Source organism: Kogia breviceps, chromosome 20 (genome assembly GCF_026419965.1).
Source record: "Kogia breviceps isolate mKogBre1 chromosome 20, mKogBre1 haplotype 1, whole genome shotgun sequence".
NCBI classification, from domain to species: domain Eukaryota; kingdom Metazoa; phylum Chordata; class Mammalia; order Artiodactyla; family Physeteridae; genus Kogia; species Kogia breviceps.
The window spans coordinates 16,319,898-16,336,998 of NC_081329.1; the positions used below are offsets into that span (position 1 = coordinate 16,319,898).

At 35.9% G+C, this 17,101-nt stretch overlaps 1 protein-coding gene across 3 annotated transcripts in view; it reads right to left on the reverse strand.

The window, feature by feature from the left end:
* MICU3 (mitochondrial calcium uptake family member 3) overlaps window positions 1–17,101 on the reverse strand; it is a 93,317-nt gene that overhangs the window by 2,760 nt on the left and 73,456 nt on the right. For 2 of the 3 annotated variants that reach the window (XM_067022420.1, XM_059049431.2), the window contains 5 exons: window positions 15,526–15,626; window positions 14,854–15,025; window positions 4,929–5,037; window positions 2,757–2,914; window positions 1,531–1,599 (listed from right to left, as the gene is read on the reverse strand). In XM_067022420.1, the coding sequence (XP_066878521.1) occupies window positions 1,531–1,599; window positions 2,757–2,914; window positions 4,929–5,037; window positions 14,854–15,025; window positions 15,526–15,626 (609 nt within the window). Of the gene's footprint in view, window positions 1–1,530; window positions 1,600–2,315; window positions 2,383–2,756; window positions 2,915–4,928; window positions 5,038–14,853; window positions 15,026–15,525; window positions 15,627–17,101 lie in introns of all 3 variants that reach the window. The other variant, XR_010838429.1, reaches the window with a different exon arrangement.

Below are 17,101 nucleotides of genomic sequence, written 5' to 3' on the forward strand. Positions count from 1 at the left end.
GCCTTACAAAGTTCTAGAATCTAAGTGGTCATTTTTATCTATGGTTCTATATACTACTACACAGAATCAATAATGTCAATGTGACACTATTACAGGCTGGTTGGAAACACTATCTATATGAGCATATAAATGGTATAGTCCTACTATTTTTTTAAATGTTTAGTTTAACTTCTTATAATAAAGGCAATATAAAGTTCCTCAAAATAGAGATTAGGAAGACCTGACTTCTTCTGTTAGCTCAATCACAACAGTTACCAGCTTAGATAAGTAAATAAGCCTACTTACCACTAAACATTTTAGACCAGCAATTCCCTAAATGGGTTCCATAAAATATTAGGCTTCAAAGCTACTTTGCAAAATACCAAATACTGCCGTTTTCTTTTAGAGAGACAAATCGATAGTGGCATATTAAGACCTGTAAGTCCTAAGGAACCTATTTAACCATATCTATTATAATATTTCTCATACTTATTTCTAAACAGCTTTTGGTCTTTTAACTAATATACATTGACATCCTATGCATATGTACCACTTTGGTAATGCCACTATAGACAAATATAAATGTTTTAATCTTGAGAAGTATCAAAAAAAAGGTATTTGCAAGCATGTAAATGAATGAAAGCTTCACTGCAGAGACCTAATCAGACCCCACAATCAACCAAAATTTTACAGCTGTAGTTTAAAAGAAAAAAGAAAAACAGAAAGAAAAAAGGAAAAACAAATCTCTCATTTTGGAGGTCAGCAACAAGGCTGAGACACTTCTTTGGGTTGATACAAACTGAACAAATCTCCCGTATCTTCCTCAACTATTTCATTCCATGGTGATGGTGCAGTAAATAATAACTAAGATGGTTTTGTCATCAACAGAATGAGGTTCAGATTGCTCAAATCCTGGTTTGCAACTTACTAGCAAGTTATCTTGGGTAAATGACTAACCAAGTCTCTATTTTTTCTGCTGTTAAATGGGATATCTATCTGTAAGGATTAAATGAGATACTACACGTAGAAGAACACTTAGTATAGTGCCAGGCACCCAAAATAACTCTAAACAAACTTAGTTGCTATTATTGTAGCAGATGTTTGGAATCATGATCCTAAAAAATAGTTACAAATATCCCTTAGATGCTAGTGATCCTAGATTATAAAAATGCAATCTGGATTCATTATATTGTATCTCCTCATATACAAAACTACAGGTTAAACAGAAAATTTTTCAATCGCAACATTCATGAGAATTCCAGTCAGATGAGTATTTATTCCAGTTCATTTTTAGATCACAACTTTTAGATCACAACTTAGATCACACAAACTAATGCTTTGTTATAATAACTATTTTAAACTGAATTATATGGTCTAAAATGAAATCATTAAAAGACTAATTTTTAACTTGAATTAGTGACCTAAACATTAAAAATAAATTATAACTCTATTTCTTTCAGCTATTACCTAAATGTTGTAAGAGAAAAATAAATTATGACCCTTCTTTTACTGTTACTGAACAAATTTAGACAAACAGAGGTGCTAACATACTTATCTGCTATGAAGTTCCTTCTTCAGACAGGATTTGAAAGTGGGATACTTCTGAACTGTTTTATAACCCTGTGGAACAGAGGATTAAAAGTGTGCAAATGTAAATAAAACGTTATGGGGTCACAGATATTCAATAAATAAGGTAAAAATAAAAATACATAAAATCTAAGAGAGAAATACAGTGTCAGGGGTTTATAGCATAGTTTTATATTGGGGTGGCCAAAAAGTTTGTTCGTGTTTTTGGTAACATCTTACAAAAAAAACCTGAACGAACTTTTTGGCCAACCCAATATTTTAGTTTGATCTTGCTATTCTAAAATATTTGAGGAAAAAAATGATTTTCAACACATGCCCTTTTAGGCATTTGTGCCATCACCGCAAATGTTAATAACTAACCACTAGGTGGCAGTTAAGTACACGGTATCTTTACCAAGACAGCTGGGATTTTAAGAATCCATTAAAAATCTTTAAAAACATTGTCTCAGATGAATCTTGCTTTTTTTGTACATATATATATTTTTTCTTTTAAAATGTATAATGCTCAGGGGTACTGTTACCAAAGAGGGAAGATTGAATATTCTAGCTGTTAATCATAAATTTTTTTTTTCTTTTTCCACTTGTGGCACATCCAAATACATTCAATGTGTAAACATTTATTGATTTATGTTACATTTCATTCTTTAAAACATATTTCTGAGAAAAATGACTGAATTTCTTGTAATTATTTTGCAGTATAAGATGTTAAAAGGAAAGAATAGTTCAACAGACAAAAAAACATTTTTTACCTCATTTTCCATATAAAAAGTACTGAATATGCAGTGACTTAAGAACCTCACGTTGCCTAGTGGAAATCTGCATCATATAAAATGAGAAATAGTGATATTTCTTGGTATACTAGCGAGTCTTAAACAGCCAGTGTGCAGAGTGAATCAAAATATTTGGCAACATTTCCCCCCCCAAACAAACTGGGATGAAGACATTAAACTAATTGAATATGAAAATAAGTTATTAAAATTCACACTGATTTTATATTTAAAAAAGCATCACCTTTTATCTCTTCATATTGTTTTTGAAAATAGGTAGGGCCTTATGTTTTTTTCTTTTCAAATATAACATTTCCTGTTTATATCCTTAAAAACTTACATAAATTGTTTCTGAAACTTAGATGGATTTTTTCTTTCAGTTTTTAAAAAGGATAGCAATAGGCTTGAAATTTATAGGTTTACCCGGAATCCTCTATGGAGTCTGTCTTTCATAATTCCAATGAATTCTTTATAGCTTAATTGATCATCTTTGTCAACATCAAAAATCTTAAAGACTGTGTTCACTAAATGTGGTGAAAGTCTGAGGCCAGTGGCTACATAGACGGCACGTTTAAATTCATCTAGGTAAATGACACAGAAAAGGAGTAAACCATTAACATTATTTTTATAATATATGTTAATTACCAGAAAGGTTATAAAAGATTTTTTTTCTAAACATGGGTCATGATCTTATGTAATACTACTTTTCATTAATCATGCCATCTTTTAGGGAACATAAAATTTTTTGCAGTTTTCATTAAAAGGGCCTACTATCAACCACAGACAGTTCAGAGGTTATTAAGGTGAATAAGTTCTCAAGAAACTTACAGTTCAGATGGGAAATGACACACCTGCCCAAATAATCATCACACAGGACCACACAGAAAGCAGCAACAAAGCGCTATGAGAATTTGGAAATGAGTGGTTACTTGTGGGGCAGCGTGGAGTAGGGAAAGGAGAGAGCAGGCAGCGATTAGGGAAGGCTGCCGCTTTGTATCTGAGTTCAGCCCTGAAGGATAAAGGATTTCAGCTTGTAGAGATGAGAGGAAATGGCAGATGATGACATGAAAGAACAAAGGTGGGGCGGGGCACAGGAGCACAAGGCGTGTTCAGAAAATGAGCAGCCTGCACACCCAGGAGCTGGGGAAGCTCTGCACGGGGGCTTTGAGGTGAGGAACCTGTATGATCGTCAACAGGTGACTGGGGAACTGAAGAGTTTTCCATAGCAGCTGTGTCAGGGTTAATCTGTTTTAGGAAGATTATTCTGTGAGTTGTCCAGGAAACATCGGAGAGGAGAGTGGATAAAGGCAGGAATACCACTGCAGTGGCTACAGCAATAGCTCTTTTTAAGAGGTGATAACCTGAATTAAGGTGCTAGAAGTGGCAACAGGAAAAAAAAAAAAAAGAGACAGATCTATTCCTAGCACCTGCAAGAGTGATTTTTTTCATTTCATTTCATTCAGTTCCACAAAGTGAAAGAGCAACTTTCCATTCTGAACCAGCTAAGCAGATACTGACTTTTTTCTTTTTAAGGTTGATTAGTAGGTTTACCGTGGCAGTAAAACATTGGCCTGTTAAGGCAGGGCTCCCAAAGGTTTTGGTTTTAAAACACTAAAATGTGTTAAGAAGATGCCTTATTTGAATATCTAGACCAGTCAAAGGGTGAAATATGAAAATTTTTCAGTTTTTAGGTTTCTTTTCCTCAACGCGTAAGTGAATGAAGCTATGCTATGCGAGGGATTCACTGTCTGTGTTTTGGGGAAAGAGAATTATTAGCACTTAGAGGCTCCGGTTTGCCTTCTCCCTAGAACGTGATAATAAAATAACGAGACTGTCCTCTGAGATTGAACTGGGGGATTAGCACTTATTAGATTATGGCAGACACGGGTAAAATCACTGTAAAGACATAACCAGAAAGTCCTCATATGGCAAGAATATTTAAAAACAATATGGCCACGAGGGAAGGGAAGGTGGTCATAGCCACAGAATCCTGGGAAAAGGACTTGACTGGTTAGTCTACCTACAGGGAAAGAATGAGCTGGTCCTGAGGACAACAGCATTCAGAATTCTATGGCAGTTGTATTTTTTGGTAAATCAAGCAAAGCTGACTGTCATTTTTATATATCATTCTTAAAATTTGGCTAATGTAAACCCATAGCTAAGAGGTGGCTCTGTTGACAAAATTCAGGTTTCTGAGCCAGCAGAGAGTGTGGGTAAAATCAGTAATACAAACAAATAATATGAGTATCACCCTGTGATGACATTTGCAGCATGGCCAGCTGGCTCTGCTATAGGGAGACACATATCCCTCAAGGTTACCAAGCAGCCATGAGGTTTTTTTTCTCTTTAAACCTTTACAAACATCATTAGCTTTTCCCATGATATGCAGTGAAGGGCAATCATAAATTTAATACAAAAATGTAGCATATTTTCCTAAACTTTGCTTAGGGAAAACAAATTTCCTGTTGAAGTATACACCTAACTTTCAGGCAAATTGATGACTAATATGATATATCTAGTTAATTTGTTGTCAAAGTCACTAGAAACAATGTAGGAGTATGGTTTGCTTTTAGCTTTTGAAAGTTTGTTACTTACCTTGCCCTATAGAGCGACTTGCAAAATTATACATATTCAAGGCTATTGCAAAGTCTTCTAGGTTGTTCAAAAACTGGAAAAATGACCTGAATTCATCAAATGTAATGCCCTATATTGGGAAAATATATGTAAATATATTTAGCACTGTCAAATTCATTTAAATGAATATCTACAGTTACTAGAAATAAGTAGATTGAGCATCAGCAATATATCTTGTAAGTATATATTTCCAGGGTACATTCGGAAACCTTCCTTCTCCAAATGAAATGTAAAATTCACTCAAATTTTTTCCACTGGGTAATGTTGCTACTATTAGCAATGATAGGTGAAAATATTTTTAAAACGCTGTCATACCAGCACAAAGTTAAAGAAAAATGCTACAATAAATGTAAATTCAAAAGTTTCCATTTTGAAAATTCTTACTTCAGGCCTGAATTTTTTAAACTTTAAAAGTAAGTATGATCATTAAGAAAAGAGAAGGGAAAAAAACGCTCTAAAACCAGTTTCTCCTGTACATGTATTTCTCCTTAAATATATTTCAGTATTAGGTCATTAACGTCTTTTTAATGACAATGCAGAATAAAAATGTCTAATAAGCCAACAGTCGTGTATTTTTACTTGTTCCTGCCATGATGAGGCTGCCAGAACAACAGGAGGAGGCACTGAGTGTACGCAGAGCTCTGGGAGGCCCAACACAGGGCTTGGGGTAGGATCACGGAAAGGACTCTGGAATTTCATTCACGTAAATTGAAATTATTGCCTCTGCTATAACTTCAATTAAACAGGAAAGTTACTCGAAATAAGCACAATGTATCTCTGATAGTACGAAGTTGGATACAAAGGGCTGCATTTACCTGATATGTTCTCCTCAGCAAGATGAACAAAATTGAGAGACAAAGTAAACAGAGAACAAGCTGAGGACTGAGAGCTTAGGCTTCACAGATTCTGACCTTACTACTGGGGTAGCAGGGGAAGGGAAGCTAACAAGGTGGCACTGGAAAGCTGGGCAAAGAACCAGAGAGTTTATTTTCATATAAGCCAACTACTGATTAAGTGATCTATTATCAAATTAATCTTCTCAATTTGTTATTGAAATAATACCAAATTTTAATACACGTTAGTTCCACTTCAATTATAACCCCTCTTTACTTTCAAGGAGAATCATCAGTGTCATTTCTCTTCACTTTTTCTTTTTTTCTTTCCTTACATTCATTTTTGGCCCTTCCAACTCTGGATTCTGCTTTGAGATCTGATCCCCCCTGCCATGTTTTCCTGACAGGACTGTTTGACTCAGTTAGGGAGACTGAGCCAGAAGGGGTTTATCTTGATGTGAAGAGCTTGTTGCCAGGGCAACTGGCCACTGCTCTGGTTCTGTATCAGTTTGTGCTGGATCAGCTGTCCCAGCAACAGTCTCTGTGTCAGGGTGACAAGTTAATGCTGGTAAAAGTGAAAAACAAGAGGATGGGATATTTTAAAACAAAGTGTAAACAAAAATGTCAATACTTTTAGGGAGCTTAAAATTAAAAGCAAATCAAAGAATGACAGAATACAATGTTCTCCATCTGAACCTTTGGATTTTTCAAAATGGGGATCTCATGTTTGGAAATACAGGGCAAATTCAAAACCATACAATAATTGTTTTGTACAGATTAAACTCTTTGTGTTTGTAAACATGGAATTGTAAGCTGAAACACAGGGCATTCATTTTGATGGCGATTATTTAAAGCAATCCATTCTTAACAGAAGTGAGGGACAGAGAGTCTGGGGAAGTGGCAGAGAGAGAGGCGTATGGCCATTTCTTCTCCCTCCCCATTCTTATTTCCAGAGTCACTTCTGTAATGAACCACTGGGACTTGAATGGAGTGTGTCCTAATCGTTAGAAGTGGAGTAAAAAGAAGTAGCTTACATTTTAACAAAAATAAAGTGATGATAATATCTGAAGACTTTAAAGTATCAAAAATACATATATACTGAGAGTCCAGAAATAAACCCAAATATCTATGGTCAACTGATTTTCAGTAAGGGTGCCTTGTTCTCAAATTGTCGTGATATGTGATTTGACCTGTCTGGTGATTGCCTGAAGGACCAGCACAGAGGCTGACTTTTGTTTCACCCTTTTCCCCTTGGACTAGAATGGCTTTCCTGGTGACAGTGACATCTATTAAAACATTTAAAGACATACACACTCTATGCCAGCCTGGGGCAAGGGACGACAGAGGAGACAAGTGGCAGACAGAATCCAAAAGCCTGGGAAGGAGAAGGCTGAAGAGAATGGTTACTGGGAGAATAAGGGCTCACAGGGCTATTGCATATACTTGGGAAATTGGACATGCCCAGGAACTGACACACGCTTTAACAGACCTGAGAGGGTCCTAGGTTACCACCTCTGGCAGGTATGTGAGCTCTGAGGTGAAGGTAAATAAAGGGGCTTAGGTAGCCTGGCTTAGTGTTGAAGGAGTGCTCCAGCTCACAGCTTAACTGCAAAGACTGGGACAGTACTATAGTTTTTTCTTCTTGGCTTCAGGCATTTAAGGAAATCTCTGTCAGTTCTCTGGCTAGCCCCTAAGATAAAGGAACAGAGTCTTAAGTGACTGCACACAACAAGGAATACAGTCTTTTCTGTTTGTTTAGTGACTTATCCAAGCTATTTTGCAAATGGACAACTGTAGGGGAGAATGTGATTTCCAGAGTTACCATATAATATTCAAAATGGCTAGTTTTTAGCAAAAAATTACAGTGCATACAAAGAATCAGGAAAATATGGCCCATTCACAGGAAGAAAAAAAAGAAAAGAATCAACAGAAGCCATCCCTAAAGAAGCCAAGACATTGGACCAAAGAAAAAACGATTTTAAATTAATTGTTGTAAATATGCTTAAAGGAAACCATGGACAAAGAACTAAATGGAATCAGGAAAACCATGTATGAACAAAATGAGAATATCAATAAAGAGACAGAAAGTGTAAAAGGAACCAAATAAAAATTCTGGAGCTTAAAAGTACAATAGCGGAAATGAAAAGATAACTAGAGAAGTTCAACAATAGATTTGGGCAGACAGAAGAAAGAATCTACGAAATTAAAGAGAGGACAATTGAAATTATTCAGTCTGAGGCACAGAAAGAAACAAGAATGAAGAAAAGTGAACAGAGCCTAAGGGACCTGGGGACACCATTAAGTTCAAATATACATTATGGGACTTCCAGAAGGAAAAGAGAGAAAGGAGTCGAAAGAATATTTAAAGAAATAATGGTTGAAAACACCAAATTTGAGGAAAGACAGGAGTCTACACATCTGAGAAGCTCAATGAAGTCCAAGCAGGATAAACTCAAAAATGCCCACACCAAGACACATATTCAAAGTGTCAAAAGCCAAAGCCAAAGATACTTGAAAGCAGCAGATGAGAAGCAGCTCTTCACATAGAAGGGATCCCCAATAAGATTAGCAGCTGATTTCTCATCAGAACTCACAGAGGCAAGAAGTGAGTGGGATACTTCAAGTGCTGAAAGAAAAAAACCTGTCAACCAAGAATTCTGTATGTGGCAAAAGTATCCTTCAAAAATGAAGAAATTAAGACATTTTCAGATAAACAAAAGCTAAGGGAATTCATTACTAGCAGACCCATCCTACAAGAAATGCTAAAGGGAGTCCCTCAGGCTGAAAAGACAAGAAACTAGATAGCAACTCAAAGCTATATAAAGAAATAAAGAATTCTGGTAAGGTAAAGGTAAAAGGTGATTACATAAATAACACTTCATACTCACTGGGATGGCTATAATTTATAAATATAGCAATTCCACTCTAGGTATATACCCAAAAGAACTGAAAACTGGTATTCAAACAAAAAGATACATATACACACATATTCATAGCAGCATTATTCACTATACCCAAAGGGTGGGAAAAGCTCACATGTCTATGGGCAGATGACTGGATAAACAAATAGTGGTATATACCTACAATGGAACGTTATTCAGCCATAATAAGGAATGAAGTACTGATAGATGCTACAATGTGGATGTACCTCAAAAACATTATGAAAGAAGCCAAACATGAAAAGTCACATATTGCCTGATTCTTTTTATATGAAATATCCAGAACGGTTAAATCCATTGAGAGAAAAAGCAGACTGATGGTTACCAGAGGCTTGGGGGGAAACACTTAATAGGTATAGGGTTTACTTCTGGTGTAATGAAAATGTTTTGGAAATAGACAGAAATAGTGGTTGTACAACATGTGTATATACTAAATGACACTGAATTGTTCAGCTTAAAATGGTTAATTTTACGTTACATGATTTTTACCTCGATAAAATCTGAAAAAATCAAAAGACTAGAGTGAGGAAAAGATTAACTTGAAAAAGCCAAAAAGATCATCAAGACAAATTATCATCCAAATTAAAACGACCATTTAGAAAACATGCGCTTAAGAGGACCTCAGGAATATAAACTATGTTTATTCTCAACACAAAATTCATACTCATATCATAAATTAAGTATGCTATTTAGATCAGTAACTGATCTAAATAGCAAATACATAATAACTTTTAGAAATATATAAACAACTTTGAAAGACTGAGGGAAGTGTACTATTGTGAAAAAAGCAGAAAATTCAAACTCTGAAATTTACTGGCTGAAAGACCTAAGAAGGTAAGTCTCTTAAATCTTTCTGAACATCAGTGTCTTCAAAGCTTAATAATGATAATTTTATTACTTTCTTGTTAATATTTACATTACGTGGTTATGATGAGAAACCCTCTTCCCTTCCTTTCTACAGTCTCTATCTACATTCTCTCCTAGATAAGTTCACCTGGTCCCATGGTATTTAACATTTTTTTAAGTTATTTATCTTATATGGCAATATATTCACCTGTTCAAAATTCAAAAGGCACAAAAGAATACACAACACAAAATCTCCCTTTCTCCCACCCTTGTCACCTAGCCATGTAGTTCCTTTCCTTGGAGGAACCAATGTTTTTAGTTCTGTGGGTCCTTCTAGAATTAGCATAGGCTATCTTTTTAAACAAATGGTAGTATACTATATACAATGTTCTAAGTTGTGTTCTTTTTCATTTACTGCATCTTGGAGATCATTCTATATTAGTACATAAAGAACTTTCTTAGTCTTTTCCCAGCTGCACCTTTTCCCATTCTATAGTTACATCATAATTTACTTAACCAGTAACTTACTGCAAGAGGTAGTTTCTGGTATTTAACCAGTATGTTACTGAGAGAGGCAGGTAGTTTCCAATCTTTTGCTACAATGCTATAATAAATAACTTTGTATATATCTACCATTTCATATGAGTGAATACATATGTAGATAAAATTCACAAAAACAGAAAAGCTTTAAGTTCCACATCTTTAAATATTATCTATCAATTCATTTGACAGGGGCTCTAGGTGCTGCCGATATATGAGTGAATAAAAAAGATAAAAACACCAACCTTCCCGGAGTTTATGTTCTAGTTAGGGGAGACAGACAACAAATAATAAAAATAAGTAAATATCAATACTATTATTTATCCAGATAAACAATGAAAAATAAAAAGTAAATTATATGGTATGTTAGACGACGATAACGCTATGGAAATAAAAACAGATTAAGGGAAGAGGAATAGGGAATGCCAAGGGAAAGGGTTATAATTTATCTACTAGATTATTACTTACATAGTAAGTTACATATTATTTATATAATAGGTGAGTCTTTTATATTAAGATTGGAAGAGTAGGCCTCATTGAGAAATAACGTAGTGAGCGATATACACAGCATATCTAAGAGAAGAGCATTCTGGGCAGAGAAAAGAACACACACAAAACCCCTGAGACAGCAGGTTGCCTGGTATTTGAGAAACAGTAAAGTAGCCAGTGTGGCTGGAGCAGAGGGAGGACAGGGGAGAATGGCAGGAAGTGAGGTCCGAGGTAATGAGGGAGCAGCCTATGTAGGCCTTGGAGGCCACTGTAAGGAGAAAAATGAGTTACTATGATAAGATCTGAATCATGGTATAAAGCACTTCCTTAAATGCTGAACGGGGAGCGGATGGCAGGGGGGCAAAGCTGGAGGCAGACAGGTGACTTAGGAGGCAACTGACCCGGCTGGTAGCGGTGCAGGTGGCAAGGAGTGATCAAATTCTGACAGAAGCAGTGTCAGGAGGATCTGTGATGGATTGTAGGTAGAATGAGAGGGAGAAGTCCAAAAATTTTGGCTAGAACGACTAGGAGGAATGGAGTTTCCATTAATTCAAGCAGGGAAGATGGCGCGTGGAGCAAGATTTTGGGGGGATGCTCAGGAGTTTAGTTTTGCAATTATTAAGCCCGAGATGTCTATTGGATACTATTGGAGATGCTGAGTAGGCAGTATGAAGTAAAAGACTGAAATTCAGGGGAGAAGTTTAAACTGGAGACACAATTTGGAAGTCTATACACCAAATGTAGTCCTGACTGCACCCCTGAATGCTAGAGTCACACATCCAACTGCCTGCAGAATTTCTTCGAGTGGATACCTCATAGGAATCTCAAATTTAACTTGTCCAAAATGGAACCATTGATTCTTTCCTAATCCCAAGCTTGTAGTCTTGTGTAGCTCAATAAATGGCAGCACTGTTTCACCATGTGGTTCAGGCCAAAACCCAGGAGTTCTTCATGATTCCTCTTGTTCCATCATATTGCAGTCTAATCCAGCAACATGTTCTATCAGCTCTGCTTTTCAAATGATCCAATATCTGACCACTTTTCCCTAGTTTCACCCTGGTCCAAACCATGCTCATCTCTTACCTATACTCCTATTATAACAACATCCTAACTTGCCTTCTTCTTTCAAAGCTGGGCCAACTGAAGTCTACTCTGTATACACCAGCCACGATGATCTTTTGAGACATGAATCAGGTCATATACGGCTCATGAGTTAGATCAGATTTGAGTGTCATAGTAGACAGCAAATACTCACTGAATAAATACTTGTTGAATGAACAAACATGACACCTATGTTCTAAAACAAGATTGGCAAACTTTTTCTATAAAGGGTCAGAGAATATTTTTATTTCTGCAGGTTATATGGTGCATGTTGCAACTACTCAACTCTACTGTTATAGCACAAAAGCAGCTAGAGACAATCCATTAAAAGAATGAGCGTGGCTATGTTCCAATAAAACTTTATTTACAAACATAGGAAGTAGATAGTTTACTTACCACTGCTTTAAAGTTTAAATACTATAGTAGCTTACCATCACTCTTAGAATCACTATTAGAATAAAATCTAAACTCCTTATTTTGGCCTACACGGTCCTCTGAGACCTGACCCCTATCTATCTCTCCGCCATCTCCTACTATTTCCCCTTCACTGACTTTACCCTTTGGGCAATTTCTCAGATAAAGGAGGCTTTTTCTGTCCCCAGGCCCTTAGTATTTGCTGTTCCTCTGCCTGGAATGTTCTTCATCCAGATCTTGGCACAGATAATTCCTCACAGCCTTTCTTCAAAAGCTACCTTGATTGTATATCTTCTTTTCTAGTCCTCTTCATAATATTTATCATTATCTGAAAAGATATCATTTACTATTTTTCCTTTACTTGTTTACTGTATCTCTCCACTAAGATGTGTTTCCATGAGAGAAGGATTTTGCTTATCTTGTCACTTTATCCACGGTGGCTACAATAAGGCCTAGTAAATAGCAGATGTTTAATATCTGCTAGATAAATGAATGGAAATGAAAGTATTTTAGAAATGTAAAGTGCTATTCAAGTACTACTACTTGTTATTCTTTTGAGAGAAGAGGATGGCGGTGAAATGATGGTAAATACAGAAGTAGGGTGTGTTAGGAATATCACTGGCTTAGAGTCTTGGGTTTGAATCCTTGGGCAACTATCTTAAGTACCTGAGAACCTTAGCTTCCCTTTTTCTGAAAGAAATTTATCAGTATCTGGAAGGTTGTTCTAATGATTGATGAGGTAATGCAAAAAAAAAAAAATCAGTGAGAATCAATGCTGGTTCACTTGCCATATTTTCCTGTTCTTACTGTAATGATTTGTTACATTTAAGGTACCTCTATCAATTAGAAGTTTTTAGAAGCTGAATTTAACTTAAAAGAAAACTTTTAATTTTTTTATTTTTAATTTTTTGGCTGTGCCACACGGCTTGCATGATCTTAATTCCCTGACCAGGAATTGAACTCGGGTCATGGCAGTGAAAGCACATAGTCCTAACCACAGGCCTGGCAGGGAATTCCCCTCCCCAAAACTTTTTATTTTGAAATAATTTTAAATGTAAAAGGTCGTTGCAAAAACAGTACAAAGAGTTTCCTAAACACTCCTCCCTGGAATTGATTTTTTTGAATTTCAGATTTTTATAAGTTTCCAGTAGATAAAACAAAAAAAAGCATATTCTTCAAGGCCCTAAATAATACACTGGTAGCTTGACAAAATAGGACAATTTCTGATATTTATTTTTAGGGAAGTGTCTATGAATTGGAAAAAATTTACTTCAACATGTAAAACAGATAAAAGACCCCTAAGTGATTACATAAACTAACATAAACTAACTAAGTTAAATGCATCAAGTCCTTTTTTCCTCATTCCGTAGGGGACCTGCAGAATTGTTAGTACCGTCACAGTGTATCCATTTTAAACAAAGTCAAACTGTTTGCAAGTTTTTCTTGGATAGATTAACTTGATCCTTTACAAACACAAATAGAAGGCAATATATCCAAAACATCCCATGCTTGAAGGGGTACTTGTAACACCAGTTCTATTTGGTTGCAGTGATGCACTCAAATACCTCTAGATAATGCAACTGCTCAGAATTGCTGACAAAACATCTGCTACTAAACAAATAGACAATCAGTTGTCCCAGGCTCTTAACCATTCATGCCATAAAAACTCTTTGAAAAACCTCACTTCAACTACCGATAAGATCACTCGCTCGTCAATAGCCATCTTCTAATGACCCTTTATTAAGGGTATTATAGAAATGAATAAAGTGTGACTGAAATGATGTCAATATCAACTGTTTTATATGAGGTGATGTTTACATAGTAGCCAAAGCTTATAGCTCAGCAGAATTCTCTTGAAGTGATATCCATAATGTGAATAAAACAACTGCTAATAACCTTAAAGGTTTTCAGCATGTCTAAGAAAAATATGGATATCTACCCAGAATTTTGGAAAATTTATTATTTATTTATTTATTTATTTTTTCTGCGGTACGCAGGCATCTCACTGCTGTGGCCCCTCCTGCTGTGGAGCACAGGCTCCAGACGCGCAGGCTCAGCGGCCATGGCTCACGGGCCCAGCCGCTCCGCGGCACGTGGGATCTTCCCGGACCGGGGCACGAACCCGTGGTCCCCTGCATCGGCAGGCGGACTCTCAACCACTGCGCCACCAGGGAAGCCCTATTTTTTTATTAAAAAAAAAAACTTATTATTTATTTATTTTTGGCTGTGTTGGGTCTCTGTTGCTGCGCATGGGGTTTCTCTAGTTGTGGTGAATGGGGGCTACTCTTCATTGCGGTGCGTGGGGGCTTCTCACTGCGGTGGTTTCTCTTGTTGTGGAGCACGGGCTCTAGGCACGCGGGCTTCAGTAGTCGTGGCTCATGGGCTCTCCAGCACAGGCTCAGTAGTTGTCGCGCATGGGCTCAGTTGCTACGCAGCATGTGGAATCCTCCCAGACCAGGGCTTGAACCTGTGTTCCCTGCACTGGCAGGCGGAATCTTAACCACTGTGCCACCAGGGAAGTCCCAACCCAGAATTTTAAATTAATCCATTTTAAAGTTTAGCCAGAGTGCGTAAGACACAGAGGAAAGTAGGATGGAATATATCCAAAGAATCTATTAACCCACAGAGGAGCAAAAGAACTAACAGAAGCGCAACATATTTTACAGACCTATATAATTACAAGATAATAACATATGTAACGAAATAAAAATGAGGATTAGATACCTTTTCTTCGGGTATATTATAACGCACATTTTCCAGAAATACTGATGTATTTTCCACATTTGTGTATCGTAAAAGAATATGAGCAAAATCTTCTTCACTGATAGTATTCATCCCATTAGAGTAGGAAAGGAATTCTATTTCTAGAACTTCTGTTTGGAGGTTATCCATGAATCTATGACAAAAATACATAAACAATGAATAAGATAAATGAAGAGTGATGGTAACAAATGATACTTAGCCTCTCGGGACTTTGGCTTCTTCATCTGTAAAATGGGCATAACAAGAATATCTTGCAGGGTAGTGATGAGACTTAAAGGAGTTAATGTGCCCTGCCTCGTGTTTACTGCAGCAAACACTATTTACATGCCTATCATTATTATTACTGCAGCTTTTTGAGACTGAGGAATTGGTAATATTCTTTCTTCTGAATATATAGGAAATAATCAATCCAGATACCTGGATATTTTTCATCATTCAGTGACTTCCTGTTACATTTATCAATAGAACTACTGGTACACAAGCACTGACGGGAGTGGATATTTGTTATAGAGTATCTTTAGTTAAGATGAAAGCAGCAAAGAGGTGAGTGTCACTGCACTAAATGATTCCTAAAGACCTTCCTGACTTAAGCATGTTAAAATTTTTCAATACAAATATAAAAATTAAACTCACCTATAAAAATCTTCAAAGTTGAGCTCAGCTTTTCCTTTCTTCCCAAAAAAGTGTACAAGAAGTGTAGTATCTGTTACTAAGTTTGTAATGTCATCAGCACGCTTTAAAAAAAAATCACAATTTAAAGGTTAGCTGCAATAAAACAAAACAGAATAGAGATATCCAATATCTCCCAAAGAACACAAGTACATTAACATTAGAATGAAAAGCAGGATGTATTAATACATGCCATTACAGTTAAAAAGAAGTTCAAAATTTGAAAATAGAAATACAGATGAAATTCATGTTTATCTTCAAAAAATGTAAAGTTATGATTATATTAAGAAGTCTTCAACCTCAAATTGTACGTATAGGGTATCTATAGTTTAAATGATCTAAAATAGTTAAATGATCTAAATAGTCAGTAATTATCAAATATTTTATTTTTATTTAAGTAATTTACTTTGGATTTTCCTAATCAACCTGAAAAATTCATTCATTTAGGATGTCCAAAAGAGGTAAATTCCTCAGATTATTGAACATATAGGGCTGACAAAAGAATGGCCTCAAGCTTCGCAAAATAGTTTCCTTGAACCATGGTTCTTCCCTATTGTATTCTTATCCATGATACTTTAAATACAAGATACTGTATTTTGAAATAGAAACTACAGTAATATTACCTTGGAATTTATATCATCTATAATTTTTTCCAAAGAAAAGTCTTACATTATTTTTTAAATGGATAAGAAATTAATTCCAGAGGATTTTCCCTTCCCCATTCAACTTGATAAACAAGTTCCAACAAATGTATTCTTAAAATAGCTTAATTATAGTCCTTATAAAGTTTAATGGCCTGAGAAAATCTTCCCTCTTTAATGTAGCTTTATAGGTTTCCTTTTGCTCTCCTCCTTCCCATCCCACTCCCTTTCCTTCCTTCTTTCTCTTTCCTTCCTTCTTCACTTGGCCATTAACTCATACCTATCTTATAAACTCAGTTACAAAAATAATAAAATTCAAGTGATTATAACCTCTCCCCATGTATTATCCTGGGAAATGTAAGAAAAAGAGGTTAAATAGTAAGTATCATTTTCTATATTTAAAAAATAGCTGCAAATGTCCATCTAAAGGTATATATTTGAAACTACCACTTCTTGACCAGAATCATATCACTCCATAGAAAACGTAAGAAATATAAAATATATACTTCTCTTCAAAGCATCAGTCGTCTTCCATGTTCCCTGATATAGTCTCATCTTACCCATCTTTCAAACACTAAATTTGGTAATCTTTTGATTCCTCATAGCCCCCTTCCCAATCTTTCATGAAGAAAGCCATTTTTATCCTTCATAACATTTGTTGGGTCTTTATTTCCCTTCTCCCTAGACCAAATATTATTCTTCTCTTGTAACGACTAGAATGGAGTTATAGAAGACAACATCTTCTGATAGGCTTTTTCCCCTCCAACATGCCCTCTTTTAATCCATGAAACTATTTTTCTAAAGTGATCTTTCTGCTACATGGATTACTCATGTCTCTCTTAAAGACTCTTTAAAACATGTAGGGTATCTTCTACTTGAAATTATCTAAAATTGTTGAG